Source organism: Bidens hawaiensis, unplaced genomic scaffold (genome assembly GCF_021521415.1).
Source record: "Bidens hawaiensis isolate Kalapana, Puna unplaced genomic scaffold, B.hawaiensis_p1.1 tig00055713_1, whole genome shotgun sequence".
In the NCBI taxonomy this organism is placed as follows: Eukaryota; Viridiplantae; Streptophyta; class Magnoliopsida; order Asterales; family Asteraceae; genus Bidens; species Bidens hawaiensis.
Window position 1 is genome coordinate 71,532 of NW_027506342.1, and position 25,546 is coordinate 97,077.

Consider the following 25,546-nt stretch of genomic DNA (forward strand, 5'->3'; position numbering starts at 1 on the left):
GATATGCGATGGAGTCTCACAATAACCAAGAAGAGGGTGGTGTCACACTAAGAGATGACCCCACTCCTTGGGCGGTCGCGATACGCGATGTCCTCGTTAAGTACGCGAAGACACTTGTCGAACCACGTGTCAACACATGGCACAACGTGACAGGTCACGTGTCACCACATGGCAGGAGGAGATGATGAGTCATCGTGCCACATGATTTCCATCCAAACAAGCCATCACGATACGCGATGGATAAAAAAATTCGCTTATAAAAGGGGAGCCAGGAATTTGCAACTAACATGTAACGCCCTGAGCCCGAGTGCCCTACTTTGGCGTTGGATTTACACATAAACACAGTTCAAATATCAGAGTGAATTAAAACTTTTTCGCGGAATAATAAGAACAACCATTCATTACAAAACATTAAATCTTGTCTTAACAGAATTTAAACTTGTCTTAAACATAACATAAAACATCATAACGTTCTTCCTCAAGATACCAGCCTCGTCAGTCCAATGCCATATGTCTCCCTCAAGCAACTGCTTTAACCTATTTGCCTGCATGTAAGGAGTGTGTTCTAGTTAATCAGGCAACATTTTACATTCACATACTTACTTATACGTATCTGGCGATACATATTACATAGATAGCTTGCTTATACTTCATTCATACATACCTTCATACATTCATACTTTCATACATTCATACTTGCATCCTCTCATACTTCGTTACATTCTTTCATACTTTCATACTTTCTTGTTTTAGCTTACTAATACATATATAATTATATCTATGATTTAAAGAGCGTTTTGCCGTATAGCCTCACAAATATAATTAGGGTCTGTCACCTTCCTTTTATAGATATTGTTAGGGTCTGCCACTCTCCTTTCACAGATATTATTAGGGTTTGCCACCCTACTTTCACAGATATAGTTGGGGGCCTGCCGCCCTCCTTACATAGATAATATTAGGGTTTGCCACCTTCCTTACATAGATTTGATTAGGGTCTGCCACCCTCATAACCGTACAGCCATACAACTATACATATCTTGTCATACAACCATGCATACTTTACCTTTCTTTTGTTATATATGTATAAGTATGCATATACATCCACGTATAAACACTTAACACTTTCTTTATCCTTCAAATGTCATTCGTAAACAGTCATATAACATACACTTACCAGTGGAGGTAAGTGTATTAACTAAACACAGAGGAGTATGCACACAGCCCTGAAAACATAATAGATAAAGAGGCTGGAAACTCACCTGAATTCTGTTCCTTTCGGAGTTTATGGCCACACCTTTCTTTAGTTGCGCATGGCTAACTGTGTATAAGTGCTAATTAACTACTCCTAATCAGATCATATTTATAGGTTAGTGAAGCCCTTAACGAATGGGGGTCCGGGGGGGGGGGGGGGGGGAGCGCCCTGACATCGGGGTCTAGGGGACGGTAGCCCCTAGAAGGGTTCAAGGGGCAGAGCCCTTGGCTGGGGTCGAGCTGAGTTTTATTAAAAATTCATCAGAAAAATGGGCCGAGTTGAGTTTTACAAACTATTCGTATCACATATGAAACCAATCGCATTGCATGGGTTGCAACGAATCGCATCGCATGGATGCAACGAATCGCATCGCATGGTTCAACGAATCGCATCGCATGGATTCAACCAATTGCATCACATGGCTCAACGAATCGCATCACATGGATGCACCAAATCGCATCGTATGGCTCAACGAATCGCATCTCATGAATGCAACCCCATCGCATGTGCTCCCCAAAGGTCACATTGTTAAGACCGGTTTTATCCAAGATGTGGATCAGTTTTTCCTCAACCAGTCTCTGAACATAACTTCCAAATCTAATGGATCGTTTGGCTTTGAGCCTAATATCCCCTACCCTCATTAGTTCGGTATATTCGTATTGGGATTGGGATTGACTTACTCTACATCTTCCTTCGTGAGACCAATTTCCGCAACCCAAACATCGTTCATATCTTTTTGTTCTTCTGTTCATTGCGCTTTTGGAGATCCTATAAATGGTGGTCTTTGTTCCTCTTGGCACCACTTTTTCCTCACCTCATTGCTAAAGATAAAGATTCTCCCTAAGTTCTAGAGGCAACCTAGGTTTTACGAATTGCAGGCAATAATGTAAATTGAAATCGAAAGAATGCATTCTAATTCTTTAGGGTATGCCAGTAAAAGACCAATGCTAAATTCTACCAGTGAAATGGTAATAGGGTTGGATAGGGTTTCGGGATTGGTTTAGTGTTTCGGTTTGTTTTGGTTTTGAGTGTGATTGTTTGTGGTTTTTGAAAATATATTGCCGTTATTTTTATGCAGCGATTCGTCTGATCTCGAATAGAATACTCAAGACAAGTTCTAATATGGACGAAGTATCTTACTCACTCAAAAGTATCCAATATATGATAATTTTTCTGAATATTTGAATATCTGCATCAGGCTAATTCTCACAAAATGGAAGGATTCGGTGAAAACGCTATATTTTGCATAAAGTTAGTCTCAATATTACAAGCCATATTTATAAATTATCACTTTTTAAGGTTGATTAATTTTTCTATAATGGTTCTCGTTCTTTCTTTGCTTCCCGGTTTGTCAAAAACATTTAAAAAGCAGATGGTTTTATTGCTGTAAACAGATTAAATTTGAAAAATTTGTTCAAAAATTTCGCATTTTAGACTTGGTTTGGCCAAGTGTAAACCCCCTCCCCACACTTGAATCTCGCATTGTCCTCAATATAAAAGGAAAATGAGGCTTTAGAGGAATTTAACTTCCTACGAGCCGAGACAAAATTTTTGCTATTGTTGACTCCTTGCACATTGTCAGGTTGTTTTTAGCACTAAAAGTATATCCTTCCTACATAAAATCTTCAAATACAACCACAACACAAAACATACAACATAAAGTAGGTACAGGTATAAAGCCCGTACTGCCATAAGCGGGCATAATGTATAAACTAGTAATAGTATCTGATAAGCATCCATGTAAAGAAAATTAAATAAACTGTTTCAAACATCGCACGCAACCCAAATGTTTTAAAATCATACATCATAAGCCTAATATTCCTTGTTGAGTGGTTACAAGGGACATGCATCTCACATGGGTTCCTACGGGCTCTAGACTCACACGGGTTCCTACGGTTTCATTGGAATTAAGCATAATGATAAACGTAACAGACGAGCGATACAAAGAACGTCCGACTAGAACCTAAACCTAACGAAAACTACTTGAATAATCAGGGTCTTCCCCAAAAAAGTTATGTATAGGGGCAGGTCCTGTCATGAAGTTGGTTTGGGTCTCCCTTTCGGCTTGGTTGCGGTCAAAACGAGCAAGTTCGGCCGTTGCTCGAGGTTGTCCTCTAGCTTTGCCATCATTTGGTCTACATGATATTGTTCGAAATGTAATGTTTCGACCTTGTCGTGCAGTTCTCGGTTCAGCTGTTTAACCCCCATGTTGATGCTAACTAGCTCATCGATTCTCTCACATAAGCGCATGAGTTCTGATGTGTTGTAAAACACTCGTATTTTCCGCACGTTTTATCTACGTATTATATTATATTTTATATGTTTTAACTCGTTTTAGATAGGTTTTACATAATTTTATTCATATTGTAGGTTTTGGATGAAAGGAAGAGAGAAACCGAGCTTTTGGAGTAGTTTACGAGCCTTTTACGCATACGTTTTCAAGTAAAAACTCAAGGCCCGGTCCGTTACATCATGGAAAAGCCCAAGCCTCATATTATAACATAACGTAAAAAAGAAAAAAAAACCACCTGCGATCGCAGCAGGCAGCAGGGAAGGAGGCAAGAAGAAATCTTTTTTCGGCTAGGGTTTGAAGGTTGTGGCGGCTAGGGAAGGAAGAAGACACAAGAACCAAACCTCGGGATCATTCACCACTGTTTTTTTACAGCCGAGAGCAGCCCCGGAACATCTCGTATCCTTACATCTTTTTCAGTTCATACACTTTTAGTTTCTTGCTTAATTGTTGAATTGTTTTGCAATTACTTGAGAGATTGAATTGTTTATGATTAGAATTGATTGTTGGACGATTGTTAAGATGATTGGTATGAGTTTTATGGTGTTTTTATTGAGTATATGCTGCTGTACAAATATGATCATCGGCTAATCTTGTTAGTTCTACCTAGGAATGATGATAATTGTTAGTGTTTGACGAGTTTTATGGATTGTTTGATTGATAGACCTTAATTGTTATTGTAAAGTTTGATTTAGACATGAAATAGGTTGTGTTTAAGGGCTGGAAATATTGGTGATTCATTGCATAAACCCCGTGTGTCGGTTGATTAGTTTTGTATTGATTGATCGGTGTATTGTTTGATTCTAGACTTGGTGTTTAGGGTTTGTTTGCGGTAGGTACCACCGTAGGGTTTTGTTGCGTGATTATTTGGATTAAGTACAGCGGTTAAACACCTTCTTTGAGACCGAGAGGTGATAAGAAGTTAGGGTTGTCTCGTTGCCTTTGCATGCTAGAATAAGGATTGCGCGAAAGCGAGTTCGTTTCTTGTCAGGTTTAGGTGTTTGAGCGACTAATTGATCTATTTTGGTTTAAGTTGAATTGTTCCTCTATCCTTGGTTGTGTAGTATTCATTTCCATTAGGGTCGAGTGTTGGTGAGACTGAGAGGTGATCCTTCATTAGAACACGTTAGCAATTGTTTCCCGGTTTGGTCGTTTTAGCCGAATTTGAGTAGTTTAGGCTTGTTGTGTGAGACCGAGAGGTAATCCAGTGAGCCCGAGCGATCCTTAGTCGTGTCATCTTTAGGAACCGGTGTCTTGAAGTCATCCAATTCATTAGCTTGTTAGGCCTACAATTTGATTCAGACCTAGGTAGACATTTTCCTCCATCCTAAGTTAACACAGTTAGTTTGTCGTTAAGTATTCTATTTTTGGTAAGTTTTGTTAGTCAGTCTAGTTAGTTCAGTTAAGTTAAAAGAAATCAAAAATCAATTAAATATTATTCTAAGTAGGTCTTATCTAGGGTTAGTAATTGTTAGCGTCTTACGTGTCCACGTGTTCGATACTCGGACTTCCTAGGTCTATACTACTTGCGATCGGTACACTTGCCGGTTGTGTGTGGTTTTAGGATTTTCGTTTTAATATTAAAGCTTAGTTGTGAGGGTCATTATTATAGGGTTATTAGACACACATCAAGTTCCAAACTATATCTATTGGCACCTCTCCTTTTCTTCCATAACTTGGCCTCCATTCTCTCCTCTCCATGGCAGATTCTTGCGAAAGATTGTATGAAAAGGGGTATGTCATAATAATGAGAAATGATAGCCATTTATAGGCATTCGGGAGGGCAAACACAACGGTATTGTGACATAAACGCGGCCATGTTAATGAGCGACAAAAGTGCCAGTTTCAAAAAGTTGTACGATTATAGAGACGATGAGCTGTAACAAACCCACAGTGACCACGGGCCCGTGTTGGGCTGCCTGGCATGGTTTTTCTCTCGCACAATAGTTGTGGTTTTGAGCAGGCGGTTAAGTGTGTGCAAATCCAATCCTTAAAACACAATAAAATTTGATTCATTCAAATCCTAGAGTTGCATTACTTCCTAAAGACACATTTAAAAACACACAAAAAGTAGAGAAAATTACAATTTTTGTCCTTTTAAATATTACAAATTTTGGAATTGGTCCTTTTTGAAAACGAGTTTCACTCTTTATCCTTTATTTGGGGTTTTGCCTCGGTTTAAGTTCTTTACACTAACCTCCATCCAAAATCTTAGTTAAGTATTAGCATGTGTCAGGCACATGAGAGCATTTTAATCTTTTTATCTCTTAAAGAGCTATTTGTGTAATTATCTTAACAATTTGGTAATCTAACAAAAATATAATAATAATATAAAAATAATGCAAATAAATCAATTCTCTCTCTCTCTAAAGTCTAAAGAAAGCACCACCTCCCTAACACCATAAATCTCACTGACTCCATCTCCACTAACCACACTAACTCTGACGACCTTATTTTTCTAGTGATATTCAACCACCCTCGAGGTTGAATATGATATTCCAACTCACGCCCCATCCTCTCTCTTTGATCTATGTTAATTAATCTTTTTCTAAAAACCGCTTGACATCGTCTGTCCGACTTAGTTTAATAATTAATTTAGTACTATTAAATTAGCACTTTCCTTGAGTTCCTGTGGAGAAGACCTTACTTACCCGTACTTGTTATAGGTATTTAAGTCTTTTCAATTGATTGTTTGAGTAGATGCGACAGCCTACGTCACCAAACAAAATAAAAAAACATAATCTTTTTAGCCCGTTAAATGAATTAACTTTTTGCTAAAATACTTTGCCAATTTGTTCATTTTCTTTTATCAATACCCTCAAATTATAATCCGAACCCTCGACTTTATTACTCTCTCTCTCTCTCTCTCTATATATATATATATATATATATATATATATATAGTTCATTTAGACATGTACTAAACCTAGAATTAATTTTATTATCTAGGATCACTTGTTGAACCAAACCTAACCGGTTCACTCGCATAGCTCACCTTTTCTTTCTCGTACACGCACTTTTTAAGTGAGTTTACCCCCTTTTCCATTTTTTTATATTTTGGCGGTAGCATATATACTTTATTCACTTTTACTCAAGTTTTATTACCACAACTATTCAAAACACAATTCAATATATGTCTATGTGTGATTATTGCATGCGTTCTGATTATGCTCTATGTGCTTAAATGTTTATTTTATGATTGGTGGTTGGTATCTCATCCTCATCTATTCACATCTTTTATGATCATACATTTACCCAAGTACGTTGATTTTGTATCAATAGGAACGGGTCCACATCTATTTAGTTATTTACATTTTCATAGGAAATTTAATGCTCACCATTTACATATAAATTATGATTTATCTATCTATATATAAAACTAAAACTTATGTATTCTCACCAACATTCGTGTTGATAAACTCTATTTTTATGCATGCTATAAGTACAAGTAGTGATATTTTTCAAGATTGAAGCTATTAGTTTTACCTTAGGATATTTATTCAAATTACAAATTATGATGTATTTGTTCTATTTATTGAATTTGTGTACTTATTTAACGTTAATGAAATTAAATAGTTAGTGTCATTTTAATTAGTGTCTTTTGAGCTACTGTCCAATCATACCTAACGCCCCGGCATGTTCCGCCGCCTTTGGTCAGGGTGTGACAGTGAATGGCGACCGAAACTATAACAGTGCTAAGGTAGCGAAATTCCTTGTTGGGTATATTCCGACCCGCATGAAAGGGTTAACGATCTGGGAATTGTCGGGAAGAGAAGCTTGGTGAAATAGACATGTCTATGAAGATGCAGACTACCTGCACTTGGACAGAAAGACCCTATGAAGCTTCACTGTTCCATGGGATTGGCTTTGGGCCTTTCCTGCGTAGGTTAGGTGGAAGGCAAATAAGGCGTCTTTGCGCCGGGGGGGGGGGGGGGGAGGGGGTTGGGGTTCGAGCCATCAGTGAGATACCACTCTGGAAGAACTCGAGTTCTTACCTTGTTTCCGGACGTAGGGGCCAAGAGGCAGTCTTATGTAGATAGTTTCTATGGGGCATAGGCCTCCCAAAAGGTAATGGAGGCATGCATAGGTTTCCTCGGGCTGGATGGAGATTGGCCCTCGAGTGCAAAGGCAAAAGGGAGCTTGACTACAAGACCCACCCGTCGAGCTAGGATAAAAGTAGGCCTTAGTGATCCGACGGTGCCGAGCGGAAAGGCCGACGCTCAACGGATAAAGTTACTATAGGGATAACAACCTGATCTTCCCCAAGAACTCACATCGACAGGAAGGTTTGGGTTGTTCGCCACTTGGGTTATAGTATGTTCCAAGAGTTCGGCTACTTGCCCATTAAAGCGGTATGTGAGTATGGTTTAGAACTTTGTGAGATAGTTTGATCCATATCCGGTGTGGGCTAATAGCCTTGAGAGGACCTTCCGTAGTACGAAAAGACCGGTATGGACGCACCTCTGGTGTACAAGTTATCTTTCCCATGGTAAACGTTGGGTAGCCAAGTTCGGAGTGGATAACTACTGAAAGCATCTAAGTAGTAAGCCCACCCCAAAATGAGTTCTCTCCTATTCTGACTTCCCTATAGCCTCTAGTAACACAACCGAGACAGCGATAGGTTCTCTTCCCATGCGGGGATGGAGCGACAGAAGTTTTGAGAATTCAAGAGAAGGTTACGGCAAGATGAGCCTGATTATGATAGGTGTCAAGTGGAAGTGCAGTTATGTATACAGCTGAGGCATCCTAACACACTAGATATAAACCTCAAGAGGAATCTAAGCCAATTTTGTTTCAACAAAACCATTTTGTTAAATCAACTGTGTCCGACATGCTTAAAAATTTCTCTGAATGTTCTAATCTAGAGTTTTATAAACAAAAACAAATTGAGAAATTGATTAAATCTCAAATTGAGGTTGGTTTCTCTTCTCTTCTCAACCTAATGTTTCACATGTTCAACCTATGTCACCATATAAATTTTTGGAAAGAAGTACTTGTTTCTCATGTGGTATAAAAGGTCGTATTGATGTGAACTGTGAATCTAAGGTAATCAAAATTGAAAAACCCTTGATCAAGGATAAAAAAACCCTTCATTAAGAGTATTTTAAGAATACCACCAATCAAGATAAATCAGATGTGAAACAAAAATTTGTAGACATTGTTGACCCTATGAAAGTTGTTGGGGTTAATAATGAAGTGAAGAAGGTTGTTGATATCAAACATGTTGAGATTATTTAACCTGTTTGTAAGAATGTTAAGACTGATGTAAATCCTACAAGGGCTAAACTAACAAAAAGGTCAAAGGCAACTTTGACATTTAGACAATTCCCAAAGTTACATTAACATGCTAAAAAGAAAATGTTCAATGATGATGAGCTTCATGTTGATGATTTGCCAAAATGGAAGCAAAGATTTTTGTATCTCTAAAGGTGACTGAGGTGAAACTAATCTATTTACTACTGTGTGCAGAGTTCATCCACAACTAATTTTGGTGGCAAGTGGATTGTTGATAATGGATGTTCTTGGCACAGAACTGACAATCTTAATCTTCTTACTCACAAGCTCATTACTTTATCAATAATCATAGCCCCGATCTATCATCCTACCAAGTTTCATACATATCTGACACAAAAAGTAAACCTTTTTAACAAAAAGGTACCACTGAGGTTTATGTTCGAAATCAATCGAATAGACCAAAACCATATCAAACGAGCTTCTATTGAGGAGAGTCAAGTGGCCATGGAACCTTCTCGCCAAGAACTATGAACCCATATACTCACCATTGCTGAAAACCGCTGATACAGTTGCCGGAAAACTGAAACAGTTTCTTGAAACCTCCATTTTTCACTGTTACGGTTTCCTTGATAAAAAAATGGACTTCCCGACCTCTGATTGAAGATCCGACTAGTGGAAATCTTCGTTTATATTCTATATGTTTTGGTAAAAAATTATTGAAGTATTAATTGAACAACTTAGTAAAATGAGGTAGTGTGTTTCTCAATGACAAGCTAAGTAAATGCAGCAAAAGTAAAGGTGAACAAAGTGATGTAGTGAGGAAAAAACCTAGGATCCCGGTGAGGATCTTTGGAAAACAACCTCGGGCTGCCTCAATTTATTAATGTAAAATGTGGTTACAGCTCGAGAACTGTTTGAGAACGAAATCTAAGTACAAGAAGAGTGTAGTGAGTGCAGAAAAAAATGACCCTAAAATGTTCTCAAAAGCCTCCTTTTATAGAAAGAGAAAATATTTGAAATCCCTATTATTCCGGAAACCCTAGCCGCCTCTAGTATATAACGACTAAATCTTTATTCCATGTGCATTTTTAGCTGCTTCTCCGAGCTTTAAGGTAGAAATAGTCAACTGGCCGTTATGGACCGTTATTCCCTTAAGTAACCAAAAAGTATATCATAAGTAAAATAAACATAGTCGGGTAGCTCAGGATCCTACAACTAGCTGGGAATCAAAATTATCAAGATCATCTTCAGGATCACGCTAGGGATAAAATGACCCTTAACAATTGTCCCCAAAAAATATTACAGCTGTTATCTCCAAATTTCAGGATCACGAGTTTGAATTTTGATGGCTGCGATAAAGTGATAAGACTTTGGCCTAAATTCCTAAGCTTCTTAACCGCCACATCTTTTATTACGGCTTTAATCCATCTTCCCACATATATTTTCATCATTTGCGAAGTCAGGTAATCTTCCCCTTCTTCTCTCTAGGGTTTCCTTTGTTTCTACTATTTTTCTTTTCCGATCATGGCTAGGAAGAAGTTCAGAACCTCCGCTTGTAATAGCTCAAACACTCATCCCGACTTTGAGTGCCAAAATATCTTGACCGACCCGGGCTTTGAAGTCTGTGATTTTTCCAATCCAGAGATATCGCATTTACGGTCCGGCAACGCCTTTCCTGCCGAGACCAAGTTTCATTCCTTTGATGATACCCTTCTCTCCGACTACATTTCCAAGAAATGGGTTGGATTCTTGGCCTACCCTTTCACCATAGGCCTGACTTACCCTTTTCCTGATCTCATCACTCGTTTCTTCGAAGCTACCGGCGTAAGTTACATTCAAGTCATTTCGATGTTGTGGAGAATCCTCTTCATGCTGAATAAGCTCATCACTAGCCACAACATTGATCTTCAAATATCAGACCTAGCCTCTGTTTATAATCTCAGAACCCCCGACTCTAATCACTTTGTCCTTCAAGTGATATCCGACCAAGTTCCCCTAATTTTAAACCTAAAAAGAAACGACGGGAAATGGTAGAGGATGTTCTTTTTCATCCAAAGGGATTCTATTTCTGGAGGCGAAAGACTTCTTTGTGAGTTAAAAAGGGTAGGAAATATTTAGGACATTCAAATAATAATAAAGTAACAAAATTGTTACTTATCTATTTTTTCTTGTTTGTGATTTGTCAGCGAAGTTCGCAGATCTCGCACCTCCTACTTCCGGGGCTTTGAAGAGGATTCCTGATATTTTGAGGATCCCTGAGGAAGAATGCTCTTTCTAGATCGAGGTTCTACTTTCTTCGGATTCTGAACAGTCGGCTACTGTGAGCATGTCAGGTGGGATAATTTTTCCAGTTGTCTTGTATTTTAGAGTTTTATTTACTTCAGGATTCTGACTCATATTGTCATAGGCCAAGGGATGGGACTAGACGATCTTGAAAGCATTATCATGAGGAAGGAATCCACCATCGTCGATATCTCCAAGCCACTTCCTCTAGCTTCCTGAACCAGGCGTCTACTTCCAGAAAGAGAAAGGCCAGCTAGACCAACGGTCCTGCTATCGAATCCCTCACTTTCGAGAACGTTGAATCGATTCTTCTACAGGTAGGAATCCTGAAATATTCCTTATAAAAGCAACGTTTTTTATTTTAATTATACCTTTTTGATACAGGACCTTCATCATCTAACCAAGATCCATCAGGTTAATCTCAAGGAGGTGGAGGAGTAGAGGGAGATGATAGCTGGGATGTCTCGTCTTGCCGATGTTATAGTTTTTGATATGAAGAAGCAATCGCGGGAGCTGAACCAGGTGAAAGAGGATCACAAGAGGCTCAAAGCTTCAGTTACCATGGAGATGGAGAACTTCAAGAAAAATCTTAAATTGAATGTTGCTCTTTCCATCTATCGGGCAAAGATCAACCTGATGAAGCAAGCCCTCAACCCCGCATTCGACAAAACTTGCTGGGATCTTACAGGTTTGGAGGCCAGAGAGGTGGAGCTAAGTGAAGAGACAGGTCAAGCTTCTGCGAAGGATCAGGTTAAGGCAAAGGAAGGAGCCGGGGGTGAAACACAGGCAGGAGTTGCTGAGGATCCTGAGGCAGGGGCGATGAAGAAGGATAAAGACAAGGCCTGAGTGTAAGTCCCGTGGAGAATCTTTCAATATGATATCAACTGATCTTAATGTTGGTGCGGAAATCCAACACAAGATGATACAAGAGTAACTATAAAGAACATAAAGGATTGCTTCAAAACACACGTTATGATTAACGTCAGGTGCTTAAGCACAATGTTTACAATACTCTTCTAATGTATCTATGATACTAGATGGCCAAAATCACACATTCATCAACACCCTAAACCCTATACAAGATATCTATAAATAGGGTAGCCAACATACTAGCCCAACAAAAGCCCAAAGCCCACCAAGAACCATAAGGTTCTCGGCTTAGATAACACACCAATAAACCGAGATTAACTAAGTGCAAACCATCAAGTATAGACCCAACAATCTCCCCCTTGGTTTGTAGCTTAGTTGTTTAATAATACTCCATAATATCAACATCAGCATCCTTTAGGCCGCCTGCCCAATAACCAGTTCTGATAATAGAAGCCACCATCCTTGTGTATTCTTTTGCAGCGGCCTCAAAGAGTGGATCAGCAATGATTTGAAATTTGCTGAGGGTCTTGATATCACGTTCTCCAAGCTTGAGAAAATCCCTTGGGTCGACAAATCTGTATTGCCCTTTACCTTTCTGCAACCATTTGATAACAGTAGCAGTCATACTATCGAACGTCCAGAATCTCATATTCTCCAAGGTTCCATCAGGTATTGCATCAGGCACAGGAATTTGAGTAGCGTTCTTTGTTGCAGGCCACATCACGTTTATCATAGTTTTTCCCGTCATAGGATCTTTTACACCTTTGGCCTTTTTCAAAAATGACTCGGCAGTGGTCATCTTAAGAAAGCCTTTACCCACTTGGTTTTTGAGAAAATTCCAGAAATCAGTTCCTCTCTTATCATTGGTTGGATTGTGGAATGATGCATTGATGAGGTCTCTAAGATCCACTTTTGTCCAAGACCCAAAATCTTTCATCTGCTTGTAGTATTCGGTCTTCCCAGATCTTCGTTTAAACCACCACATGTTCTTTTCAACATCAAATCCCCAAGACATAACTCCAGAAAGATCACCATATTTATCTGAAAAATCCTTGTTAAAAGTAATAGCAAATCTATCGGGATGATCGGAGGATTCAACATTCTGATTTGAGTTTTTCATAATCATAATCTTCTTTTGGAGTCGATCTGATCTCTCATTTGTCATTGGAGGCGCATACATGTATTGTTTCAATGTACCGGATTCATTTATGTTTTCAACAGAATGACCACCAGAAATGTCACCTTGATATGTATTGGGAGTTGTTGAAGTGACATCAGCACCACTATTGAAATCATCTCCAAATTTCTGAACAAGTTTTTGTTGAAGATCAAGATATATAGCAGTTAGTTCTCCCATACCAGACTCAAGCTCTTTAATCTTGGAATCTTTAGCAGAGTTACTGGCTTCAAGTTCTTGAATACGGACATCTTTGACAACCGAATCTTGTTCGAGCTCAAACACTCGACGCTGCAAAGCTTGAACGTCTACAGGTTCAGCTTCCAATGCAATTCCCTTTCCCTTATTCTTGAAAAATTGTTCCTGCATAGCAAAAATATGGGCAACCTTCTCGAAAACACTGGAGCTTGACTGACCCTGATTGGTGGGGTTGGATGATCTAGATGGAATATCAACATGTGGAATGTCGGCCTCAAAATCAAACTCTTGTGGAATGTCTGAAACTCAGCAGTTGATTGAGTGAAGTCAACGTGAATCTAAGGAGCTACTGACTCTTGTGGTTGTTGTTGGCTTGTTGTTGGTGTTGCAGATTCACGAATCAGATGCCTGATCTTGGATCTCTTTTCCTTCTTTTTCGTGGAACTAGATCAGCATCTGAATCTTCTGGCATATCTTCATCTTGGTTTTCAGCAACTGTCTGAGGAGGCTTCAAAGCAGTTGACTGAAGTAGTTCTTTAAACTTCTCAAACTCTAGTAACTGTTCAGCAGACGGAGCAGTCTCCGTTATACGGTGTTCAGACTCCAATTGTTGTACGGGAGTCTCCTCATCTTCATCCTTAGAAATAATTTCAAGAACAGCAGTACGCCTCTGAACTGGCGCCACATGCTCTTCAGCAACCTGAGCTGTCACTGGGACATTCTCTATTTCAGCAAAGTGGCCAAACTTAATTAGCCCATGAATGCCTTGATAGACGACCTTTGCTCCTTTTCTTAATTGCTTCATCAACCCAAAGGTATTAGGTCCCAGTGACTTCATATCCAGTGTCTCAACAGATTTAACAAGATCAGTGTAATGTGAATCAAAAATCATCTGTAGAAATCTAGGATACATAAGAAACATCGCTTTCTTCTTTCCCTTTAGATTGCTCATCATCTCATCAAAAACGAACTTGGAATAATTGTAGTCCCAATCCATGATCAGAGCAACAATAGTTGACATCTGCATGTGGGAAATCTCATATGAACCTCCTTTCGTCCCGACACACATGTAAAGAATGTGTGTATCAGAAATCTCCAGTATGGGTGAAACAGCTTCTTGACTGTAGGGGGTAGGATCCTTCGTAGCCCATTCTTGTAAGGACCTCAGAAATAGCAGTAACTGAATACTCTGTTGGGTAATCAGGTTGATCTCCAAATAAGAGCACTTCTCGTATAATAGCCTCAGTGATGACGACCGGCTGTTTCTGTATTTTGGAATCAATACACACAACACCACCTGGTCCTCGCTGGTTGATTGATGCATTATTCCAGAAGTCCGTGATCATTCTCTTGCAAATGACAAGACTTTCTCGCAAGGCGTGGGAAATCCTGCAAGTATTGAGGCTAACGATCATGGACTTGAACTCCTTATGTGCTGTAGTATCCAGCTATATTGTGAGTGTCAACGAACTTTAAAGGAGTTTGATCAGCCATTTCTGCAACAAACGAGCTAAATTAGTGAATGTTTTCAAAACTCGAATAACAATCATGAGTTCAAGAACATAAATTTTAATTTCTCAAGCGAGATTTAGTAATGTAATTTGATAATTGTTTTGTCCAAATTTGCTGATTTCTGTCCATGTAAACAGATTTCGGTTAAAATATGGAGTTTTCGGTCAGGGACAAGAGATCTCGGTCAACCAAAGTCAACCGAGAACCATTTGGTTAACCATGAGTTTTTCGGTCAAACTGCCAACGAAAAACTCTTTGAATTCCGCCTAGAACCCCGTGTCATCCCTTCCAAATGACCAAAATCTCCAATCCACCATGGAACTTGCATTAATATCTCAAGACCATCACAATGGTCTCATTCAAAAAAGACGACCAAACCGATCAATATCATTATCGAATCAATTAATATCTCATCTCAACCAATCCTAAGATTATCAAAGTGGTGACAAGCTGCTTCCTCGATCAACATCATACCTGTACTCGTACACAAAGAACTTAAGTGCAAACTGTCTTGATTTTTAATGCAAGGTATTAGGGTTTTCGGCCAGATGAGTTTTCTTAAAAAAGAGACAGTTTTGAGAATTTTAATTAGAAGACCCATTTATAAGCCAAACTTCATGGGCCAAGAACCCTCATGGACCAACAGATGAACCCAGATTACAAAACTTGACCCAAAGAAATGGTCCATGACATTTTGCAATCATCAAAACAAATCCCGATTTATGAAAAATTGATTTCTTAAGACATTTGTCTCGACACGAGGAAACATGTGAAAAAAAATTAAAAAATAGGAAGATTAAAATAAAACTTAAACTAAAACAAAATTTACCTTTCCAGTCTTTAGAAAATCAATATATATTGGGATCAAATTTCAGCTATTTAAAAACGAACCACCTTTTTATGAAAAGATCCGAACATGAAATCACATTGATTAAGGTACTTTCACAATGATTCATTTTCAGCATTAATATGACATTGTGAAAAGGTTGATAGCAGGTAAAATTTTCATGATTTTCATTGCGCCAGTGATATGATTATATTCGATTAGGTATAAAGCTTACATGGACATCACTTATGGACCTCTGATGCCCCTTATCTATTCTCAAGGCGTATTTGGCTTTCCCCAGACCACCCCAATTTGACTCCAACCCCCTAGTACTTGATTAAAATATTTTTCTCTACACAAAATAATTTTAAGCTTTAAGGTTGAACGTTGGACTTACATGCCATCCGACTTACAGGCCCTAAATTCAGGGTGTTTAGGACTTATTTGAATGCCCCACCCCTGTAGTTCCCTGGTACCCCTTTAAGCTTTTAGAAAACAATTTTATGAAATATATATATATATATATATATATATATATATATTAACACAAATGAAATATAACCTTTTTGGCGATCAAGACACTAACGGGCTCGTGTATGACTGGGCAATTACTTTTCTGCCTATTAATCGGAGAGATATATCTAGGGACATACGAATATCTTCAAAATGACTCTCCACAATAAGTTTAGCAGATTTAGTTTATATCACTTCAAACTTTTAATTATCATGGAAAGCTACCATACACATCAATGACTGTTCAAAAGCCTTTTTAGCCTAATAACTTCACACGTTAGGCACAAAAAATCAATTTATCTATCATTTTTCAAAAGTTGGATAAATTTTCATTTGAAAATATTTTGAGCTTCTAAAAAGCTTTTAGCTGAATAATAATATCACTTCCCAGATGATACCCCGAAGACGATTTAAACTCAATCACCCCAGCTGCCTTCAGTTTTCAGGTAAATGACTATCCTATGTATCTACAGGTAGACGATAGGACTAAACACATAATAAAATGTGTCCTTCAAACTTTAGGCGGCCAACATAACTTTCAGTGAGGGAATTTAAAGGGATAGTTAAGTCAAAACCTTTTTTTTTATTTATTTTTATTTTTTTTTATGAATGTTCAGTCGCCCCGGTCACTTTCAGTCCTAAGGTTAATGCCTATCCCTAGAGTCAAACATTGATGACGTGACCAAACATATGAAATATGTCTGTTGAACTTGAGTGGCCGGCAAGATTTTAAGGAAATGAACAAAAATTATATTTTTAAATTTTTATGTTTTATATATTATATATTTTTTATTTTTAAATAGACACTCACACAAACACTCTTTTTGTAATTTTCTTTTTCTCCCCCTAAATTTGTACATAAATTATGACACACAAAGAAAAATTTTATGTACACAATTTACACCTCAAAAATACTCAGTCATCAAAACGCAGCATCTTAAGAAATCCCACAAGCACATTAAATCTGGCTATTCCGACCGGTTTTGTAAATAGGTCCGCCACATTATTATCAGTGTGGACCTGTTCAAGTTGAATCAGTGTCCGGTCGTAACAGTCACGAATAAAGTGGACCTAGATGTCAATGTGCTAGGTTTTGGAATGCTAAACGGGATTTTTAACAATTGCAATAGCAGCATCATTATCACAGAATATAGGAGTGTTAAGAAATTCCAAACCGTAATCCAGCAATTGATGTTGCATCCAGATAACCTATGAACAGCAAGCTAACGCAGTAACATACTCCGCCTCGACAGTCGAAGTGGACACTGTTTGTTGTTTCTTGCACTGCCATGAAATGAGACGATCTCCTAGAAACTGGCATCCGGCAGACGTGGATTTCCTGCCAATGTCATCTCCACCATAATTGCTATCAGCAAAAGCATAAAGATCAAATTCTGAGTTTTTGGGATACCAAAGACCTAACTTCGGTTGTCCCTTCAGATATCTAAATATACGTTTAACAGCAATTAAATGAGAGAGTTTAGGATTAGCCGGGAAGCGAGCACATTGACAGACTGCAAACATGATGTCTGGACGACTGGTGGTGAGATACATCAGAGACCCGATCATCGATCGATAGTACGTTTGATCTACGGGACTCCCTTCAAGATCAGATGTCAAAAGAGGCCTTTCTACCATTGGAGTGTCGGCACTCCTGGAATCTTGAAATTCAAATTTTGCAAGCATATCTTCAACGTACTTTCCTTGATGCAGCAAAATTCCCGGCGAGCTCTGACGAACCTGCAATCCTAGAAATGTTGTCATCTCCCCCAACGAGCTCATCTCGAACCTCTTCTTCATGACCTCTTCAAACTCTGAACACAGCTCCGCACTGGTAGAACCGAAAATAATGTCATCCACATAAATCTGCACCAGAATCAAATCTTTCCTGACCCTTTTACGGAACAAAGTTTGATCAATGGTCCCCCTTTTATAACCATGTCCCAGAAGATGTGCCGTCAACGTAGCATACCATGCCCGAGGGGCTTAGTGAAGACCATATAGTGCTTTATCCAACTTGTAGACATGATTAGGATTCTTAGGGTCTACAAACCCTGGTGGCTGATCCACGTAAATCTCTTCCTTAACTTCACCATACAAAAACGCGGTCTTAACGTCCATCTGATATACCATGAACCCCATGAAGGACGCATAGGCCAGAAAAATCCGAATGGCCTCAAGTCTAGCTACAGGAGCATAGACTTCGGTGTAATCTAACCCTTCAACCTGACGAAAACCACGAACAACTAATCGTGCATTGTTTCTAACAATAACTCCCGTCTCATCTTGCTTGTTTCGGAAAACCCATCTTGTATCTAGTGCTTTCTTTCCCTCTAGTAGTTCAACTAACTTCCACACTTTCAGCTTATCTAACTGATTCAACTCTTCGTGCATGGCATCCACCCAACTTGGTTCTTGAAGAGCCATTTCCACCAACTTTGGCTCAATCTGAGATAAGAAGCAAGAAAACAAACAACTGTTTATATGTCCTGTCTGACTTCTGGTGGACACACCTGCTTCAAGAGAGCCGATAACATTCTCAATAGGATGATCTCGTTGGATTCTTGTCGGAATTGGCTGTTCGGGAACATCTCCAACAGGAGATAAGTTAGACAGATTTTCACCGACATCAGTGAGTGGATTCTTCCATCCAAAAGCTGCCGTACTATGTGAGTACGAAGTGCTAGCAACGTATTCAGTCGGAATGACATCGGGAAACAAAGTGCTCCCGAAGATTTGACGAATAGGACTCTCCCCCTCAACTGCTAAATCATTTACTGAAGAGTTTGGAATATGCAAGGTTTCTGTAGCTTCTTTCGATTGGCTGACGGACGCAGGTGGTTTGCCATCAAGTGGTTCTGTGACATCATCATCCAACAGAGGAGATATGTGAGATACTGCATGTGAACCTTCTCTCTCAGTATCTGCAGTGGCACCACCCGAAGTTTCTGTGTTGATGACCGGAATTACATTGAATGGCTTGAAGAGTTCATTGTAATCGAACAGCCAATCCGAACCAACACGTGTATCAGTCTCGTTTTCTTCCAGCCAACGAACATAATAAGATTTAAGAATCTGTTTAGTTGACTTATTGTAGATTCTGTATGCGGTGTGACCAGCATACCCGACAAAGTAACAATCATCAGCTTTCGCACCAAACTTTGGAGTAGACTCAAGATTCAGTAGAGTACACGGACAACCAAAGGATCTGAAGTGTGCAACAGTAGGCTTATGACCACAAACAATCTCATACGGAGTTTTCATTTTTGATTTGTTGTTTAACACCCGATTTTGAACATAGCACGCCGTGTTGATGGCTTCAGCCCAGAAGAACAGAAGCAATTTAGAGTCACACAGCATGGTCCGTGCTGCCTCAATAAGAGTCCTGTTTCTCCTTTCAGCCACACCATTCTGTTGTGGTGTCCGAGCTGAGCTGTACTGACGAAGCACCCCCTTTTCTGAGCAAAAATAATTCAATGAAGCATTCTTGAACTCCATACCATTGTCACAACGAATTCCTTTCAGTTTCAGATTCAGCTGATTTTCCATTAGCACCACGAACCTCTTGATTAGCTCTGCAGTTTCACTCTTATTCGACAAGAAAAATACCCAAGTAAAACGTGAGTAATCATCAGTGATAACCAAACAATAAGAGTTGCGAGAAAGACTTAAGACATGAACTGGACCAAAAAGATCCATATGCAATAGCTGAAAAACTGATGAAATGGTATTAATCAGTTTTGGCTTGTGAGATTTTCGATGATGCTTGCCCAGAGCACAGGCCACACATTTTTCAATGGTAACAAAATCTTTAACGGATAATCCACGTACTAAATCATTTTTAGCAAGACGATTCAGATTTTTCATATTAGCATGAACTACACGACGATGCTAGAGCATTGCATTATGTTCAGACACTTTTGAGAACAAACAGGTTATTTCATCAGGAACATTTTTGTTCATGTCGATCACGTAGGCATTATCTTTTCTTTGCGATCGAACAAGAATCCAGTCTTCAGGTATAATTATACCCGGTTTCAAAATTAAACACTCCCTTTTAGTAAAGTGAGTTGAAAACCCTTTATCACATGACACGCTCAACAAACTATGTTTCAGCTCTGGAACAAAATTAACATTCTCAAATTTCAGAACACCGTTGCTTACAGTACCCTTCTGTGTGATCTTCCCTTTTTCTCCACCCGCAAAGGACACATACCCACCATTAAAAGTTTGAATGTCGTGTAGCTGGGAAATGTCTCATGTCATGTGCCTAGAACAGCCATTATCAACATACCAAGGTCTGATTATATTCCTCCATAGCTGCTCCTGACAAAGTGCGGGATTAATTATATTTTGGCACTCAGTCCATAGTGACACTGGGTACTCCTGACTTGTCTATCCTGGTTACGGGCTGCCATGACATATCTTCTCGATTATCTAGAATGGAAGAAGAAACCGTCTTTACCGGAGACTTAGGCATCCATTTATATTTACAATTGAAAGATTTAGTGTTATGTGTACGAATGGATGGTTTAATCTCTGGTTTGCGTGTAGAGGGAACATATGAATTTGTTTTCCCGACAGTACGAGGCTTAAAAATCGAGTTTGTTTTCGAAGTAGAAACATAGTTTCTATTCCTTATACTAGTATGTTAGGCTTGGTCTGATGAGGACTAAACCTACCAGTTTTGTTCCTGTTCCAATCACCGTCAGAAGGATTTGCCTTGTGATACCAAAAATTTCGTCGATAGGTATCACGAGGCATATTCCTCTGGTAGAATCCATAGTAAGGCACATATGGACGGTGTGGACAGTTTCTAGCAATATGACCAGGAACCCCACAGTTAAAACAAGTTTGACGTTTTACATAAAAGTCATTATGGTGAACCTTTTCTTTTGACCTATTGTGTGGGTCAGTACGTTTGGCTTGATATTTATTGTTTGACACATTGTTTGGCTCGACCCCCTTTTGTTCATTTGAGCATCCCTCTTTAATGAACTTGGGTGGTGAGCAGTTTTTAGTTAAACTTTTATTTTTAGTTTTCTTATCAAAACCCACATTATCAGATTTCACAGGTTTAACAGAATCAACCACATAATTGTCTTTGCTCTTAACACCAGAGCCCACACAAGCCGACGATATAACAGAATTCAAAACAGGCAGTTTTAAAGAAACATCAGAGTTAATGTCTTTATTAAACGAAACACAAGAGTCATCATCCTTATCAGGCCAATCCTCAACAACTACTTTCTTTGCACATGAAGTAAACACGTTAGAATCGTTCACTCCTGAAGTGGATACATCTGTATTCACAAGATCAGACTTGTCATTCGTATCTTGTTTACCGTACTTCATGCCCTGGACCTTTACTTCCTGTTCGTTGGTGACAGGAAGTTGAACATAGTTGTTATTGTAAGGTGGGGTACCTAACTATAACCTATACCCCTACCTTTGTTTTCTTTCCACCATAGCTGATTATCAATCATTGAGCTAACTATTTTACTGGAACCCTCGAATTTTTTAAAATCAAGCTCAGCTAGTTCAAATTTAGCAGTTAAATTCAAAATTTCAATTTTGGAGTCTTCCAGTTTAGCGGTTAACTCAACAATCTCCTGCTTGGCATCTAGATGGTGACAACACTTTTATGCTGAATTCAGATTTAAGCTTAGAGAAATCCTTTTGATTTGCTTCAATTTTATCTAAAAATGCTTTTTCATTTTTTTAAGTTTAAAGTTTTCAGATTTCACTCTCTCCATATCTCTAAGCAAGTTATCATTGTGGAGTTTGTACAAATTAATTTTGTCAACACAATCTTGAGAGCATGGTTGAAAATTTACCTCAGATGAGCTGGAGGAAGTGAAGGCCATGAACGCAAATTAAAGTTCCCAGATCTGCTCCTCAGCAGCATGTTCTTCTTCAGCTTTCTCAACGTGAGCATAATTGGCAGTCTGATTGCTAATGTTGAGAGCAGCCATCTGATCATCCCAAGAAAATTGGTGAGCCACCAAACCACTTTCACCATTTCCCGAGCTCCCCCCAACTTCTCCTATAGCATTTTTCATATTAACATACTTCTCGAATCGAAATTTCCACTCACTGAATCCCTCATGCGATAGTAGACGAGGCACACGAGTGGTCGTTCCCATTATGGAATCTAGTTCTTGATGAAGTGAAGCATTTGATGACACATTACTGTTGGTTAACTGTTCCATTTTATAAAAACTTTATTAATCAGGTCCAACTAGGTTCTCGGTTTGGTTTCTGACCGAAAACAAACTTCAACCGAATACCACAAACTTCAACCGAAAACTACAAATGTTGACCGAAAACTGCAAGATTTGATCGATAATCACCGAGAACACTATTTCTTGACTGAAGACACTGATGTTACACCGAACACCCTTGTTTAGAGGCCGAGAACTGCCAAAATCATCTGAGAACTGAATTATGGAATAAGATTAGCAGCCAATTAAATTCCGTGAATTACGGGATTCAAATTTGTTTCCAGATTAGCCAAATCTCTATCCAAAATAAAACTCTTTTCTTCTCCGATTAGTGAACTCGCCAGAGAATCACCAAACACCACCAAAAGAATAACCCTTGAATCCGTTGATATCACAATAACGAGCCTGAGTAGGTCTAAGGCTCTGATACCAATTGTAAGTCCCGTGGAGGATCTTTCAATTTGATATCAACTGATCTTAATGTTGGTGCGGAAATCTAACACAAGATGATACAAGAGTAATTATAAAGAACACAAAGGATTGCTTCAAAACACACGTTATGATTAATGTCCGGTGCTTAAGCACAATGTTTACAATACTCGTCTAATGTATCTATGATACTAGACGGCCAAAATCACACATTCGTCAACACCCTAAACCCTATACAAGATATCTATAAATAGGGTAGCCAACATACCAGCCCAACAAAAGCCCAAAGCCCACCGAGAACCATAAGGTTCTCGGCTTACATAACACACTAATAAACCGAGATTAACTAAGTGCAAACCATCAAGTATAGACCCAACACTGAGCCCCCTTGTTTCATGTCTTATGTGTGGTTTATTCGATATGGTTGTAGGTTTAAACAATTTACTTTTCTAGTCATGTGGTGATGCTTGTTCGAACAATTTACTTTTAAGCTTGTAAAACAATGAATAGCCTAAGGTGGAGGGATCCTGAGTTTCAAGACGAAGCCTTAGCTATTCCTTTATTCTTGGAAAACTTTTTCAATATCTCTAATGGGGGGGATCCTCAGAGGTATTGCTTTTGATTAATATGATAACAAACATTTTAGCTTTACTTATGTCTTATTTAGTTTTTTGTCAAAATATGTTGATAAAAGCTTTCTTTGTGTTATGCTTAATAAGATCATTAGTTTGGAAATAATATTTTACAACATACTTAGGAAAAGTAAACAAGTAATCAAACCTGATTAGGGTAGGATAAGGTTTAAATTTGTAGACACTAGGAATCTTTGAAGTTCCAATCAATCATCATAATCCTCATCTTGAGTTGACCTTTGAGATCTTGGCAAATTATGGTAAGATAATAATCGGTATAGTTAGGTGATTCTGAGGTTCCTAAGGGGAATCCCGAAGTATGTTTGATCATAAGGACCCCGGGGAAAATCCTAAAAGTAATTCTTATTGTAAAGATCTGGGAGAATTCTAAAAACAATTTTGATCATAAAGATCTCGGGGAAGATCCTGAAAATAGTTTTGATTGTAAAGATCCTGGGGAGAATCCCAAAATAATTTTGATCCTAAAGATAATCTCAAAAATTAATTGATCGCAAAGATCCTGAGGAACATCCCAAAAATGATTTTGACAATAAGTTAACACGCAAGTGTTAAGTACTTGGGACAAGCCAATCGTAGGTGACATGAATATGCCAAAACCTTATGTAAATACTTGGGACAAGCCAATTGTGAGTGACATGAATATGCCAGAACCTTATGTAAATACTTGGGACAAGCCACAATTGTCACATGTTCATGTTATTCCATTGGTAATATACTTGAGTATCCATCACGTGACCAACAATAACGAAATTGTCAGCCGCTATTAAGATGAAATGGTCCCACAATCTTGAATTAGATGTGGACACGTGCGCTCCATGCGAGGTGTTTAAACCCAGGTCTTAGAAAGGTGAAGACCTTTAAACCTTAGAAGGGTTTTAGAACCTTAAGCATAGAAATGTGGCCAAACTCCTAGGAATACACTTGAACCTTAAACCTTAAGCATTAAGCATTAATTTCTTAGTTGGGATCCCGATTCTGCAATACACTTGAACCTTGGTGAGGGTGGGTGTTAGCTTGGCTAACACCCCTCCGATGCCTAAGTCAGTAACGGGATTCAAAAAATGATGTAAAATACATAAATAATTGAAATAGTAGAGTTAGGATACATACCATACTAAGTTAGAAACAAAATTCTAACTTACACAGAGTAGAGTTTAAGGTGGACAACATTCCAGGATCTCAGCAGAATCCTGCCATCCATAGCAGATAGCTAATATGCTCCCTTTCCTGCTTCAGCTTCTATCTTGTATGGTCCTTCCCAATTGGGTGCTAGTTTACCATCCTTCGGATCCGTTGTGTTCTGAAATGCCTTCCTTAGCCCCAAATCTCCCACTTGAAACCTTCTGACTCTGACGTTCTTGTTATATGACTTGGTGATCCTTTGTTGATATGCTACCATACAAATCCTCACGGAATCCCTGAGTTCATCTATAGTGTCAAGATCATTGGCCAGATCTTGATTGTTGGTTTCACGATTCTGAAGGCAAGATCTTGCAGTAGGGATCACCATTTCAGTTGGAATCATCGCTTCGGTCCCAATCACTAAAGAGAAAGGGGTTTTCCCTGTTGCACTCGTTGACGTATTTCGATCTACCTATAACACAAATGGTAGTTCTTTAGCCAATTTCCTTTCTTTTCCCCTAGCTTCTTCTTCAAGTTGTTGACAATAATTTTATTTGAATATTCTGCTTGTCCATTGGCTTGAGGGTGTACTGGAGTGGAAGTGATCATCTTGATACCTCATGCAACACAAAATTTAATGGCTCTCTTTCCAATGAATTGAGACCCATTATCATAGATGATCTCGGCTGGAATTCCGAAGCGTGTCAGGATATTTCTTTTGATGAAAGATATCACTTCTTATTCTCTAACTTGGGCAAATGCTTCTGTTTCAATCCAATTGATTTGTTAATTCCCTTATTAAATAAATTATTAATTGAAATAATATTTAATTAATATTATTTCGTTAAACTTTAAGTCGAAAACTATTATTCGTTAGCTTCTAATTCGTTCACCTTAATCAATTAACATAATTACCTTTCGAGATAAAACCCGTGCCTTGTAATTATCGTAACTCTTATATT

General features: G+C 38.7%; 1 protein-coding gene across 1 annotated transcript; it reads right to left on the reverse strand.

The window, feature by feature from the left end:
• Nucleotides 1-24,672: 24,672 nt before the first annotated feature.
• LOC143617582 (uncharacterized) lies at nucleotides 24,673-25,252 on the reverse strand. The gene is made up of 2 exons (XM_077090096.1): nucleotides 25,202-25,252; nucleotides 24,673-25,056 (listed from the first exon to the last, which is right to left on the reverse strand). Exons 1-2 carry the CDS (start codon nucleotides 25,250-25,252, stop codon nucleotides 24,673-24,675), a joined length of 435 nt encoding a protein of 144 aa, XP_076946211.1.
• Nucleotides 25,253-25,546: the final 294 nt, after the last annotated feature.